This window comes from Podarcis cretensis, assembly GCF_951804945.1.
Source record: "Podarcis cretensis genome assembly, chromosome: 16".
Taxonomy (NCBI): Eukaryota; Metazoa; Chordata; class Lepidosauria; order Squamata; family Lacertidae; genus Podarcis; species Podarcis cretensis.
The window spans coordinates 27,166,051-27,178,947 of record NC_137186.1 but is presented as its reverse complement, the minus strand read 5'-3'; the positions used below and the strand labels follow the sequence as shown (position 1 = coordinate 27,178,947).

At 50.1% G+C, this 12,897-nt stretch overlaps 1 protein-coding gene across 1 annotated transcript; it reads right to left on the bottom strand.

The window, feature by feature from the left end:
• Positions 1 to 811: 811 nt before the first annotated feature.
• On the bottom strand, positions 812 to 5,588 carry DGCR6 (DiGeorge syndrome critical region gene 6). The gene is made up of 5 exons (XM_079957222.1): positions 5,217 to 5,588; positions 2,517 to 2,677; positions 2,032 to 2,132; positions 1,593 to 1,733; positions 812 to 1,241 (listed from the first exon to the last, which is right to left on the bottom strand). Exons 1-5 carry the CDS (start codon positions 5,402 to 5,404, stop codon positions 1,158 to 1,160), a joined length of 675 nt encoding a protein of 224 aa, XP_079813348.1. The 5' UTR covers positions 5,405 to 5,588; the 3' UTR covers positions 812 to 1,157.
• Positions 5,589 to 12,897: the final 7,309 nt, after the last annotated feature.

The following is a 12,897-nucleotide window of genomic DNA, read 5'->3' as shown; positions in this document are numbered from 1 at the left end:
CAGGGAAGTTTTTAATGTTTGATGTTTTATTGGTTTTTTTTAAATATTCTGTTGGGAGCTGCCCAGAGTGGCTGGGGAAACCCAGCCAGATGGGCAGGATATAAAAAATAAATTATTATTATTATTACCATCCTGAGCTTTGGCTAAAAAAAATGTTTACTACGGAAATCTTTATAACATCTATAATTCTCAATAGAGGTCCTGAAAACTCCCAAACTAATAGCAGAATGGACTTGGCTGAGCTGATTTCTCCATTTAAGATACAACACTCCTCCAGTCAAAGACAAAAAGCATTTCCCTCAGTATCAGCCATCTCCGGTTGATGACCAGCAGGGGATGCCCAGCTGTTGGTGCTTTCTGGCTGGTACTGACAGGGCCTTCTCAGTGGTGGTTCCCAATTTGTAGAATGTCTTCCCTGGCGAGATGGTCAAAGAAACCCTGCTCCAGCAGTGCCCTATCAAACATTCAGAAATTATCCTGCAAAGCTGACTTCAACTGGTAGCACAGACAGCCCCCTTCAGGGTGGACACACCAACCCATTGTCTTCAAGAATCTCAAAAATAAAAATCCACTGTTGCAATAAAGAGAGGTAGCCTTGCTGAGGGAGTGGACACTTGATGGCCTTCACCGAGCCAGACTATTAACCCCCTGGTAAGCACTTTGAACCACAGGTCCAGTATCCCCACCCCGTCATCACCCCCAAACCCCTAAACTAATGCTGCTTACTGCCTTCTTTCGAGCTCAGAATTCCTTGGTCACCATTGCAAAACATCAACCTTGAGATAAACGGAAAATCCACAACAGCTATATGTGTGTGTCGTGTGTGCATATATATATATTTTAAAAAAACAAGATAGATAACAAACAAACAAACAAACAAACAAACACAGAGTCAAACCGAACTTTGGGGCTTCCTTGGCTGTTAAGGCAGCAGCAACCCTGCTTCCACCCACACTGAAAAAAGGGGGCAACTCTCCTCCCTCACCCCACTGAGCCTCTTTACTTCTGAGGTCTGGCAAGGGAACTGGCTGTGCCAACCTTTATGTATCTATATAAAAACACTGAGTAATCTCGTTCAGCACCACTCCCACAGAGGATCGTGGCTAGAAAAGAGGGAGAGGGGAGAAGAGCAGTTATTGTGCTCTTCTGTCCTTTGCTCAGGAGAAAGACTTTCGAGATTGCAATTCCTTTTGCTGCAGTTTTCGGATCAGCTCCAGCAGATTCATCTGGAGAGTCAGCTCCTGTAAACAGAAAGCAATTGGTTGTTTTTTTTACACCACAAAGAGTCCTTTTCTTCCACCCACCCCCAAATGGTCAATATTAGGGTGCAATATGAAGTTATCTGTTGGGTTGGGAAGCAGCCAAAATGCACCAAGCCTTAATGCAGCCTCTCTCCTACGTAGCTGCTTGGCTAGTCGCTTGTGGAATCATCTCTAGACAACCAGGAAGGTGTCCCACCCCATACTTTGAGGGCTCAAATAACTAACATAAACATGTAGGCCATGGATTTATTTGCAAGGCAGCTATATCCTTGGATTACACAGGTATGGGGCAGCATCTGTGGAAAATCCCACCCCGTTCTACACACAGACCTGCGGGTTTGTCGTGATATAAAAGCCAGAGACGCCAGCTTTCTCCAGCGTGTTCTGCTGGTCAACAACTTTCTGATCCAGTTCCAGGACAATCTTCTCATCCATCATCTGCTGCTCATCATGAATCCGCTGCTCCAGGGCCTGAGTTAAAGGTGGATGGAAATGGGGGTGGGGTATAAAGCACAGAAATCCCGGCTGAGAAAAAGAGAAATCTCAGAATCAAATGAGCGGGGGAAACACCAGCCAGTTCAACACAGCTCGCAGTGAAGGACTGCCCCCCCATCGTGGTCACAATGGGCTTCCCTTGCCAACGAGCCAAGCTGTGTACTACAGAGGGAGGGAAATGCCCCAAAGCGGCTGCTAGCTAATCACTGCACAAGCACGAGAGGCAACGTTCAAATAGGGAGACTGCTCTCTCTCAAGAACATGAAGGCCTTACCTCCAGCTCCCTCTGCTGAGCTGCTTTGAGAAGAGGCAAGTTGTGAGGCTTGCAGCCTTGCTGGGCTTCTTTGTGCTTATACAGCATCTCCTGCTTGAGAACTGCGGAAGGAACAAGCAGCAAAACATTATGTTTTTGTATTGTGGGGGATGCAGAAAGGCTCTGCTCCAAGTTCCTAAAGACCAGCCCGCTTCCCCCCGCCCCAGGAGCTCTGCCAAATATGAACAACATCCCCAACTGCTCCATTTTTCTCTTCTGCAATGTGTGTCGTGTGGGAGCACATATGTGCCTCTCTGGTCGTGCACAATAATTTGGAACAGCCACTTCCTGATCCTGTACTCATCAGCTGGAAGACAGCCCTTGTCTCACTCATTCAGATGAGGAGAAAATCGCTTTCTGTATTTTAACAACCCCTGACTGGCGATTGAGAGAGGCTGTTTGATGAAGGCCTGGCCAATTCCTACAAGGGATTGAGCCCGTCTTACCTCGGTGCTCGTTGTGGAGCTTGAGCCGCTGGTTGTAGAGGTTTCTTTCCATCAGGTGCTGGATGTCGAGCAGGCCCTGGACGATCTCAAAGACCGTCCCATCAATAAGCGCCATGGCCAGGTCATTAAGGATGGTATATGACAGCCTCTGCTGGGAGGAACTGCCAAGAAAGCACAGCACAGAGTCAAGGGAACATCGGGCACCCCTGTGCCACTCAGAAGTTGGTGTCACGATGGGAAATTTGTGGTCCTCCAGAGGTTGCTGAGCTCCAACTCCCATCACGTCTGTTGACTCTAGTTTAGGAGTAAAGATGCCTCAATATAAGGGTGGCTTGTGTCCACTGGGACTGGTAGGGCCGAAAGCAGGGAGCCCAACAGTAGGTGGCGCCAGAGCCAATGAAAGGCAGAGTCAACAGTTCATGAAGGAGGCAGGGCTGGTTGTTAAGTAAGAAGGCTGGCTGATTATGGCTGGCTGAGGGCAGACCAAGGTTGGTGGGGGCACTGGGGTAAAGCCCCCCATTTTTCCAGATGGTAAAGGTTAAAGGACCCCTGGATGGTTAAGTCCAATCAAACTTGACTATGGGGTTCTGCCGCTCATCTTGCTTTCAGGCCGAGGGAGCCGGCATTTGTCCACAGACAGCTTTCCGGGTCTGATGGCCAGCATGACTAAACCGCTTCTGACACAACAGAACACTGTGATGGAAGCCAGAGCACACGGAAAATCTGTTTACCTTCCCGCCGCAGCGGTACCTATTTATCTACTTGCACTGGCGTGCTTTCAAACTGCTAGGTTGGCTGGAGCTGGGACAGAGCGACAGGAGCTCACCCCGTCATGGGGATTCGAACCGCCAACCTTCTGATCGGCAAGCCCAAGAGGCTCAGTGGTTTAGACCACAGCACCACCCGTCCCTAATGTCCAGATGGACCGGCCTGCCTCAACAATAGTTTATAACTATTTTCATAGCCAGCATGCTCTTTTAGGTAGTCCCTGAGATTATGATGAAAATATGCTAAAGAGGAAGTAAAGGGTTCTTGTCTCTTTTCAATTTAGAAACTGAAAGCAACTTGCCTTTTTAGCAGCATAAGCAGCTCCAGCGGAAACATCAGAATTTTTTTTGCTCCCCTATGCAATATTTGAGGCTTTTGAGTTTTTAGGTTCTCTAGTGGCATGAGAAAAGGAGAAAAAAATTATTTCTCCACCCCATGCATAAATTTATCCACCTTCGCCTATCCTTCACCTCATTTGCTTCCCCTGCCTAAACAAAAAAGCATCAAATATCACCACCTTTCCCCATAGGGGTGTTGCTGCAGCAGCCACGATCTTTTTAACAACAAATCTGCCACAATAAGTATTTTTATAATATAGAAATAAATGATAAACCTGTTAAATCCTGAATGCCTCCTCTGATGGCCTTATGATGATTTTGCTGGGCCTTTTTCTGCAGAACTGACTTCAGTTATAAGTTGCTTCGAGGTGTTTTTACGTAGCCAGCAGCTAATAACTGTAATAGCAGTACTAATAATAATTAAGTTTTGTGGTTTTATGTTAGAATTGTGAGCTGCCTTGAGTATCATTTCTGCAGAAAGGTGGAGACACAAAACACTGCAACAAAATTATTTGATTATTATTTAAATATGCGTAATAAATGCATATTAAGCATTTACACCACATCTTTTCCCTAAGTAGCTCAAGATGGCTTCCTCCCTAGTTAATCCCCACAACAACCCTGTGAGGTTTGTCAGGCTGACAGGCAGCAACTGGTCCTACGTCACCCCAGTGAGTTTGATGGTTGTGCAGGGATTTGGTCTCCCGTGTCCTATTTTGATACTCTAACCACTACACCACACTAATAATAACAATTTGCTGGTTTTGTATTAAAGCAGTGAACTGCCTTGCACACGGTTTCTACAGCAAGGTGGAAACACCACTACCAACAACTTGCCACTTTGTGGTTTTAAAATGAAAACGGTGAGCTGCCTCGAGGGGGGTTTCTGCAGAAAGGCGAGACACCAACCATTGCAATTAATTATTATTACTACTGTTACTACCACTGTCTGCTGCTTTGTGGTTTTTCAGATTAAAATTGTGAGCTGCCTCGAGTGCCATTTCTGAAGGCAGAAACACAATACACTGCCATCATCATTATTATTATCACCTGCAGTTTTGCATTAAAATTGCAAGATGCCTCGAGCAGTTTCTGCAGAAGGGCGGAGACGCATACCAGAGCAGCGAAATAAGTAATAATAAACTAGGACCGGAATGTAATTGAAATTAGTAAGATTTTGGAACGCAGAATTAAAGAAAACCATCAAACCATCCATTCTAGCACGCGGTGGCCCACCTTATCAACATTATACAATTCGCTATTTGATCGATTGGTATTAGTAACGGTATTATAAATATTGAAATTGTGGGCTGCCTCCAGTCCCGTTTCTGCAGAAAGGTAGACGAAGATAAAATAAAATAATAATAATAATAATAATAATAATAATAGGATGCAATATCCTCCAGCAGCATCCTGCCCCCCTCTCTCTTCCCCCTTTTTTATTGGGGGGCTTTTCCTTCCTCAAGCCCCTCAGGTGTGGGGATCCAAGGAAGGAAAGCCGTCCCCCTGTCCGGCCCGGGCCCTTCCCTGCGCGCTGCCCAGCCGGCGGGGGTCCAAGGCGAGGCGGCCTCCGCTGCTTCTCTTCTCCCCGCACCTGGGCAGGTCCTTGACGAGGGCCTGCAGCTCGGAGAGCAGCTGGTAGTGGCGCTCCTGCTGACGGGCCAGCCGGTCGCCCCCGCCGAAGCCTCCCAGTCCCCCGGCTCCGGCTCCTGCTGCTCCAGCTCCGGCGGCCAGGCTTTCCCCGTCGTCGTCGTAGGCGAAGCCCGCGCCGAAGCGCGCCATGGCTGAGGGAGGCGGCTAGGCCCAAGCGCCAGACTCCGCCTCCCCGAGCGCCTTCCCCTCGCGCGCGCTCCCTCCGAGAGGGGCCTGCCCTTAAAAGCCAGGCGCTGCTTGCCGTGCCCGCCCACGGTGCCTCTGGGCGTGGGCAGAGGGCTGTCCCTCTCTCCTCCGCCGAAGCAGAACCTGCCCTGAAGTGCTTCGCTTTTGGGTGTACAGGATGAGGGCTGGGTGCTTTTGAGCTTGGGCAAAACGCCCTTCTTATCCTACCCCCCAAAAGCAGAACCTTAAGTGTTTTCTCTGGCTTTTGGGTGTGCAGAATGAGGGCTGGGTGCTTCTGAGCATAGACAAAGCGCCCTTCTAACCCCCCCTTCCCCCAAGCAAGGGTTTTCTCTGGCTTTTAGAAGTGCAGAATGAGGGCTGGGTGTTTTTGAGCCCGGGCAGAGCGCCCTTCTACCCGCCCAAAGCAGAACCTTTAAGTGTTTTCTCAAGCTTTTAGGTGTGCAGAATGAGGGCTAGGTGTCTCTGAGCATGGGCAGAGAGCCCTTCTACCCCCCCCCCAGCAGAACCTTAAGTGTTTTCTCTGGCTTTTGGGTGTGCATAATGAGGGCTGGGTGCTTCTGAGCATAGACAAAGCGCCCTTCTACCCCCCCTCCCCCAAGCAGACCCTGAAGGGTTTTCTCTGGGTTTTAGAAGTGCAGAATGAGGGCTGGGTGTTTTTGAGCATGGGCAGAGTGCCTTTATAATCCCACCCTCCAAAAGCAGAACCTTAAGTGTTTTCTCAAGCTTTTGAGTGTGCAGAATGTGGGGTAGGTGCTTTTGAGCATGGGTGCTTTTGAGCACCCTTATACTTCCTACCCACCCCCCAGCACAACCGGATGTGTTTTCTCTCCCTTTTGCCTGGGCAGAATAAGGACTGGATGCTTCTGAGCATGGCCTGAATGCCTTGACACCGTCCCACCCCAAAAGCAAAATAAGCACGATGTACTTTTGAGCATGGGACGCAGGTGGCGCTGTGGGTTAAAGCCTCAGCGCCTAGGACTTGCCGATCGAAAGGTCGGCGGTTCGAATCCCTGCGGCGGGGTGCGCTCCCGCTGCTCGGTCCCAGCGCCTGCCAACCTAGCAGTTCGAAAGCACCTCCGGGTGCAAGTAGATAAATAGGGACCGCTTACCAGCGGGAAGGTAAACGGCGTTTCCGTGTGCGGCTCTGGCTCGCCAGAGCAGCGATGTCACGCTGGCCACGTGACCTGGAAGTGTCTCCGGACAGCGCTGGCCCCTGGCCTCTTAAGTGAGATGGGCGCACAACCCCAGAGTCTGTCAAGACTGGCCCGTACGGGCAGGGGTACCTTTACCTTTACTTACTTTTGAGCATGGGCAGAATGCTGTCACCCCTAAAACCAAAACTGAACAATTTCTCTTCCTCTTGCGTATGCAGAATAAGTACATAATGGCTAAGTGTCTCTGGACACGAGCAAAGTGTTCTCACCCCTTAGTAGAATAGCAGGGTTTTGTGACATGAGGATACAGGAATGAATTATTTCTGAGCATGTACTCATAAGAAGTAGCATTTAAAAAAATAATCATGGCAAGCAGAGAGAGTATTGGAGCAGAGTTCTACTCAGAAGTAAGTCCCATTGAATTCCATGGGGTCTACTCTCAGGTAAAAGGGGTTAGGACTGCATCCTATTGTGTTCAGGTTTGAGGCCTACCAGCCTATATTTATCACTCAGGCCACTGGGTGTTGAGCAACCTTTGCCCACGTGTCTACTTTGGCATCCCCTGGGCCACTGCTGGCAAGCACAGGTTGTGCCTTTTTAATGCTCTCCTGCTTCCTTGGTGCCCACCAAAGTCTCCTGCCTCCAAAACCACCACTTGTGTTGCCTTTTGGAGTCATCCTGACTCCAGGGAAAAGCCTCCCCCTCTCCTCACCCACCAAAGGATATTGTAGAGTTGGAAAACGGTTTAACAAAGGGCAGCCCATATGATCAAGGGGGTGAAGAAAAGTTGTGGCGTTTGGAACTTTTGAAAAGGTAAGAACTGACATGTTAGTTTATAAAATGATGCATGCTATCGTTTTGAGAGTGGATAGAGAAAAGTTTCTCTCCCTCTAGAGGTGGTGGACATCCAATGAATGTTAGAAAATTCAGGACAGATTAAAAAAAAAGTCCTTCATGCAGCACATAGTTAACCAAGGAACTCTCTCCATGGATGGCTTTAAAATCGGATTTGCACATTCGTGGAGAGGGCTTTCAGTGGCTACTAGCCACAATGACTGTGGTGGAATCTGCACACATTTTTAAAACACTGTAAAAATGTTGTTGTTTTTTAATTTTTTTTTGTGGGGGTGGAGGGAAAACATTGAATTTGCCATAGCTCACCGTTGCACACACTTAAAATGCCTTATTTGCAGCTGTATAGCTGAGTCCTGTCTTGGTGGTCAGAGGCAGCAATGCTTCTGAATACCAACTGATGAAAATCACAGGAGGGGAGAGAACTCTTGCGCTTGAATCTTGCTTGGGGGTTTTCCACAGGCATGTGGTGGTCCACTGTGAAAACAGGATGCTGGACTGGCTTGATCCAGCAGCCTCTTCTTATGTTCTTAAAGCTCTCAGATCACCCCTCTGACTCCCTTTGCACTTTGTAGACCACTCTTCCCTAATCCAGTGCCCCCTGAGGCTGATGCCCCCAAGCAACCAAAGGGCACCAGGTTGGGGAAATCTGCTGTCGGATGTATTGAGTCTCCCACAATTCCTTGCACTCCTCTCTCCCCCTCCTCTCCCCACAACCCCACTCAATAGCTACCAGATGTAGGTCCCAGGCGTCTTCCTAATTCGTCTGGCAAGAGCCTCCGTGCAGTTCTCGGCTGCCTGCCTGTCTCTGGGAAGGGCTGGGTTCCTTGTGGGAACCGCAGCGATGCCCAGAGATGTTTAATTTGGCAAGGAGCTTGCGGGGTACCGCTAGAGTAACACTGATGCCTCTCGCAGGCCTTGTTGAGGTGCTCTTGGCAGGCCTGGGCAGTGGGGGGAAACGGGTGGTGGAGGTTGCAGCAAAGGGCCCGTCAAAACATTTGCAGCCAGTTCAGAGATCCCCTTCCATTTCCTATTGCATTGCGACGAGCAGGCACCAGGAGGCGCACAATTGGGATATGCTGGGGTGAGAGCTGCTCAGGGGCAGGATTAGTTCTGTAAACTGGGGGCCCAATCCATTGAGAAGTTTATGCCATTGCAGTTTGCCTCAATCCTTTTCTGTTACATCACTTCTCCAGGAGTGTTCAATCCTTTGGCTGCAGGGTTCCCTGTAGGATACATGCTTGCTGAAGCAGCACCCACCATTGTCTGGGGAAATGGCCTCAAAGGGATAACTCCAGCAGTTGTCAGAGTCTTTTATTTCTAGCGCAAATCTGAACTCGTGGTTTCCTCGTACGGTAGAGAAGAACGGGGCAGGGAGGTGGTGGTGAGACAGTTTGGCCTAGCAAAATGGGAGAAGCGTTTTAGAAAATGTGCTCAGTGCTGCGTCTTATTTAAATCCCCAGTATGAAGATCACCAGGGACGCGGGTGGCACTGTGGGTTAAACCACAGAGCCTAGGACTTGCCGATCAGAAGGTTGGCGGTTCAAATCCCCACGACGGGGTGAGCTCCCGTTGCTCGGTCCCTGCTCCTGCCAACCTAGCAGTTCTAAAGCACGTCAAAGTGCAAGTAGATAAATAGGTACCACTCTGGCGGGAAGGTAAACAGCGTTTCCATGTGCTGCTCTGGTTCGCCAGAAGCGGCTTAGTCATTCTGGCCACATGACCCGGAAGCTGTACACTGGCTCCCTCGGCCAGTAAAGCGAGATGAGCGCTGCAACCCCAGAGTCGGCCACGACTGGACCTAATGGTCAGGGGTCCCTTTACCTTTTATGAAGATCACCAAAGTAAGAGGCAGTAATGCTTTTGAATACCAGTTGCTGCAAACCACAAGGGGACTGGGAGAGTGCTCTTGTGCTGCTTGTAGTCTTTCCCCCCTGCAGGGCCAGCGCTCCAGCAATGCGGGGCCTCTCTGCTCCTCAAAGGTTGAACGGAGGCTTGTGCTAGCATCTTCCCAGGCCCACACACCCTGCATCTTTCAAATCTCAGAGTGGATAGTTCCTTCTGGCTATGCTCTGTCTCCACGACTGAAGGCAGCAATGCTCCTGAATACCTTGCTGGAAGCCACAGGAGGAGAGAGCATTCTTGAGCTTGGGTCTTGCCAGTTTCCCACAGGCATTTGGTTTGCCGCTGTGACAACAGGATTCTGGACTTGATGGGTCATCGGCCTGATCCAGCAGAGCTCTTTTTATGCTCTCCCAGTGGCTGGCTATGTTGCGGGGGCGATGCTCCACCAGGAACCAAACAGACTTTGCTCACTCACTTTGGAGGCTCCTGCATACAACCGGTTTATACAACATTCACCTTGATTTGCTTGCACAAAGCAGAGAATGGAAAGGTGTCGCTGCGCTTTTGCGTCCTCCACAGCACATATTTTGGGTAAGGAGGCCAAGGCATCAGCTGAGGCGGCTCACGTGGGCCCTAATGAAAGCCAGACCCTGCCATAGTGATGACATTGGGCTGTGATTTGTGCTCTCCTGCACAGACTAAACAGGCAGGGGGGAAAAAAAGGAACTTTGGCACAAGCCACATCTCAGCTCCAAATATAAACCAGGAAGCAGCTGATGGCTGCCCAGACTCCAGCAAGGGGGTCTGCCCATCTTTTTCCGGTTTCAAATACTCATTGCCTCAGCTGGATTTTGATGGCTACAGAAAAGGGTGTGATCATTGTTCCGAATCTTGCTTATAAACCCAGGAAGGGACATGGAGAGCCCATGAAGGAAGATGGCAACGTTTGGGATTTTTTTTTTTTCATTTAGAGAAAAGGCAAGCAAGAGGCGACTGGATGGAAGTTTATTTAATTATGCCTGGCATAGATAAAGTGGATAGAGAAGAGTTTTTCTCTTATAATGCTGGAGCTCGTGGACCTCCAATGAAGCTGAATGTTGGAAGATTCAGGACAGGCAGAAGAAAGTAGTACTTCATGCAGCGCATAGATGACCTATGGAACTCCCTTCCACAGGAGGCAGTGATGGCCACCAACCTGGATGGCTTTAAAGAGGCCTGGGCAAATTCACGGGGAAGAAGCCTGACAGCAGTCACTAGCTAGCTATGACGGACGGCTATGCTCTGTCTCCACATCCGAAGGCAGAAACACTTCTGAATGCTAGTTGCTTGGTGCATTTGAGGACAGGTTGCTTGGAGTATTCTGTAGCATGTCAGGGGTGTACAGTATATGTACAGTGGTACCTCTGGTTACATATGCTTCAGGTTACATACTGTCAGGGGCTCAGGAGCAGAGGCACAGGGAAGAGAGGAGATGGAGAGCGAAGGGGAAGAATCCGAGGGGAGCGTAGGAGAAGAGGACAGTGGACCGAGGGATTCCATGAGCCTCTCCAGCGAATCGGAAGATTCACAGAAGGGGGCGCCAGTGGCCAGGGGTAGGGGGTTCCCAAGGGGAACGCCCCAGGAGCAAGGGGGCAGCAGGGACTCCCAGAGCAGTAGTTGGAAATCAGGACCAGCTTCCCCACCAGAGCAGAGTGGGGGGGAAGAGTCCCAAGGATCGGGGCCAGTGCATTCCCCACCAGGGAGAGAAGATAAGGCAGGGCTGACCACACCTCCATCGGAGAGTCAGACAACGGAGGGGAGGTCAGATCCGGCCAGTATCCCGGAAGAGGGAAGCAGTGACAGAAGTAGTGTAACGGTCAGGAGGAAGGTCACTGGGTTGGCGCGAGAGGCAAGTTCAAATGTACAGGAGCGCGGGACAGCAGAGAATGAGGATTGGGAACCGGGTCCTAATGCCCGCCGGAGGCAGGGGGAGGAGCTAAGCGACTCAGCGTCAGAAGAGTCCAGAAAGGGGGATGCCCCAGCGGGCAGGAGGACCCAGAGGAGGAGAAAGCAGCGGAAAAGGTGGAGCAGGGCTAGGATCTTAAACTGGTGTCAGAGGGGAGGAGATCAGACGGGACTTCGCCGGTCTAGGGTTTAAGACGTAGAGCTGCGCGCTGCGGCTTTGAAATGGAAACTGAACCTCAATAAAGACTTTTGTACATAACGACAGCCTCGCTTTGGTCCTCTGTGAGCTGGGACCTAGGGGCAGCTCTGACACATACGCTTCAGGTTACACACTCTGCTAACCCAGAAATAGTGCTTCAGGTTAAGAACAGAAATCGGGCTCCAGCGGCGTGGCAGCAGCAGGAGGCCCCATTAGCTAAAGTGGTGCTTCAGGTTAAGAACAGTTTCAGGTTAAGAACGGACCTCTGGAACGCATTAAGTACCTAACCCGAGGTACCACTGTATATGGGTGTTGTGGGAAAGGCCATTTCTTAGGAGTTTGGTTATATACAGTGGTGTAGTGGTTTGGGGTCTTGGGGAGTTGAAGCCCTGTTACTATTTCTGCAGCAGGGTCCCCCGTCTCCAGCATCCTAGAGCCGCCCAATCAGCATGAAAGGGAAGCCTTTTAGCCACTGAGAAGAAACCTCCACACCCTTTTGTGCCGGCTGGAGCCCATCAGGAGGCAAGTCAGCCCCTGAGAATGGGCTCCTAGGGTCACTCCGGGAGAAGACATGCAGGAAGAACACTGAGGAGTTGTTCTATACGCTCCAAAGTGAAGCATCTAGGAACCCTGAAAATGCACGGTGCTTCAGTTGCAAGAGAACAGCGAGTGCAAGTTCCGCTCCTCACAGTAGAGCTTCACGTTAAACACTACTTGGGTCTCTCTGGGAGAAGATACTGGAGCACTAAAAATTATTTGCCTGTGCGTGTGCACAGAAAATAGCAAATCTATCTTTAAGGCAACACATGGAGATCTGCAATGCATCCCTAATTATTGGAAGAGTAGCAGATAATCTTGCATGGCTGCGACTATCATGAAGGTACCCTGCACACCTGAGCCTGCAGCTACTGGCAATATAGCCCTGCAGGGCTTTTATAGTTCTGTGAAGCTGAGGATGTGTATATTTGGCCACATACCTGCACTTGGGTCCATTTAACTCAGGAGTCACCAATCAGGGGCCCTCCAGGTTTCTGCAGAATACAATTCCCCATCTTCCCTGGCCATTGGGGTATGCTGACTAGGGCTGATAGGGCTTGTAGCCCAACACTCATGGTGGTTGTCACTGGCTGTGGCTCTTCAGGATTTCAAAAAGGAGCCTAGTCCCAACATACCTGGAGACACCACTTGGTTGATGACCATAGCCTTCTAATAAAGGGCAGCTCTTCTTCTCGGGAGATGGCTCCTGGGTCGAAAAAAGTGGAAAAAGTGCATTCTAGTGGACCTGGACATGCTTATGCACTCATCCTTGCAGCAGCAGTGGGCTGCTGTAAGGCGCCATTTGGAATGGCCAAACCAACATGGCAGTTGCCCCAGGACACTGTGGGAGATTCAGCACAGCGGCTCTCGCCACCCCACCTGCCATGGTTCCTTGAGGGTGCTGA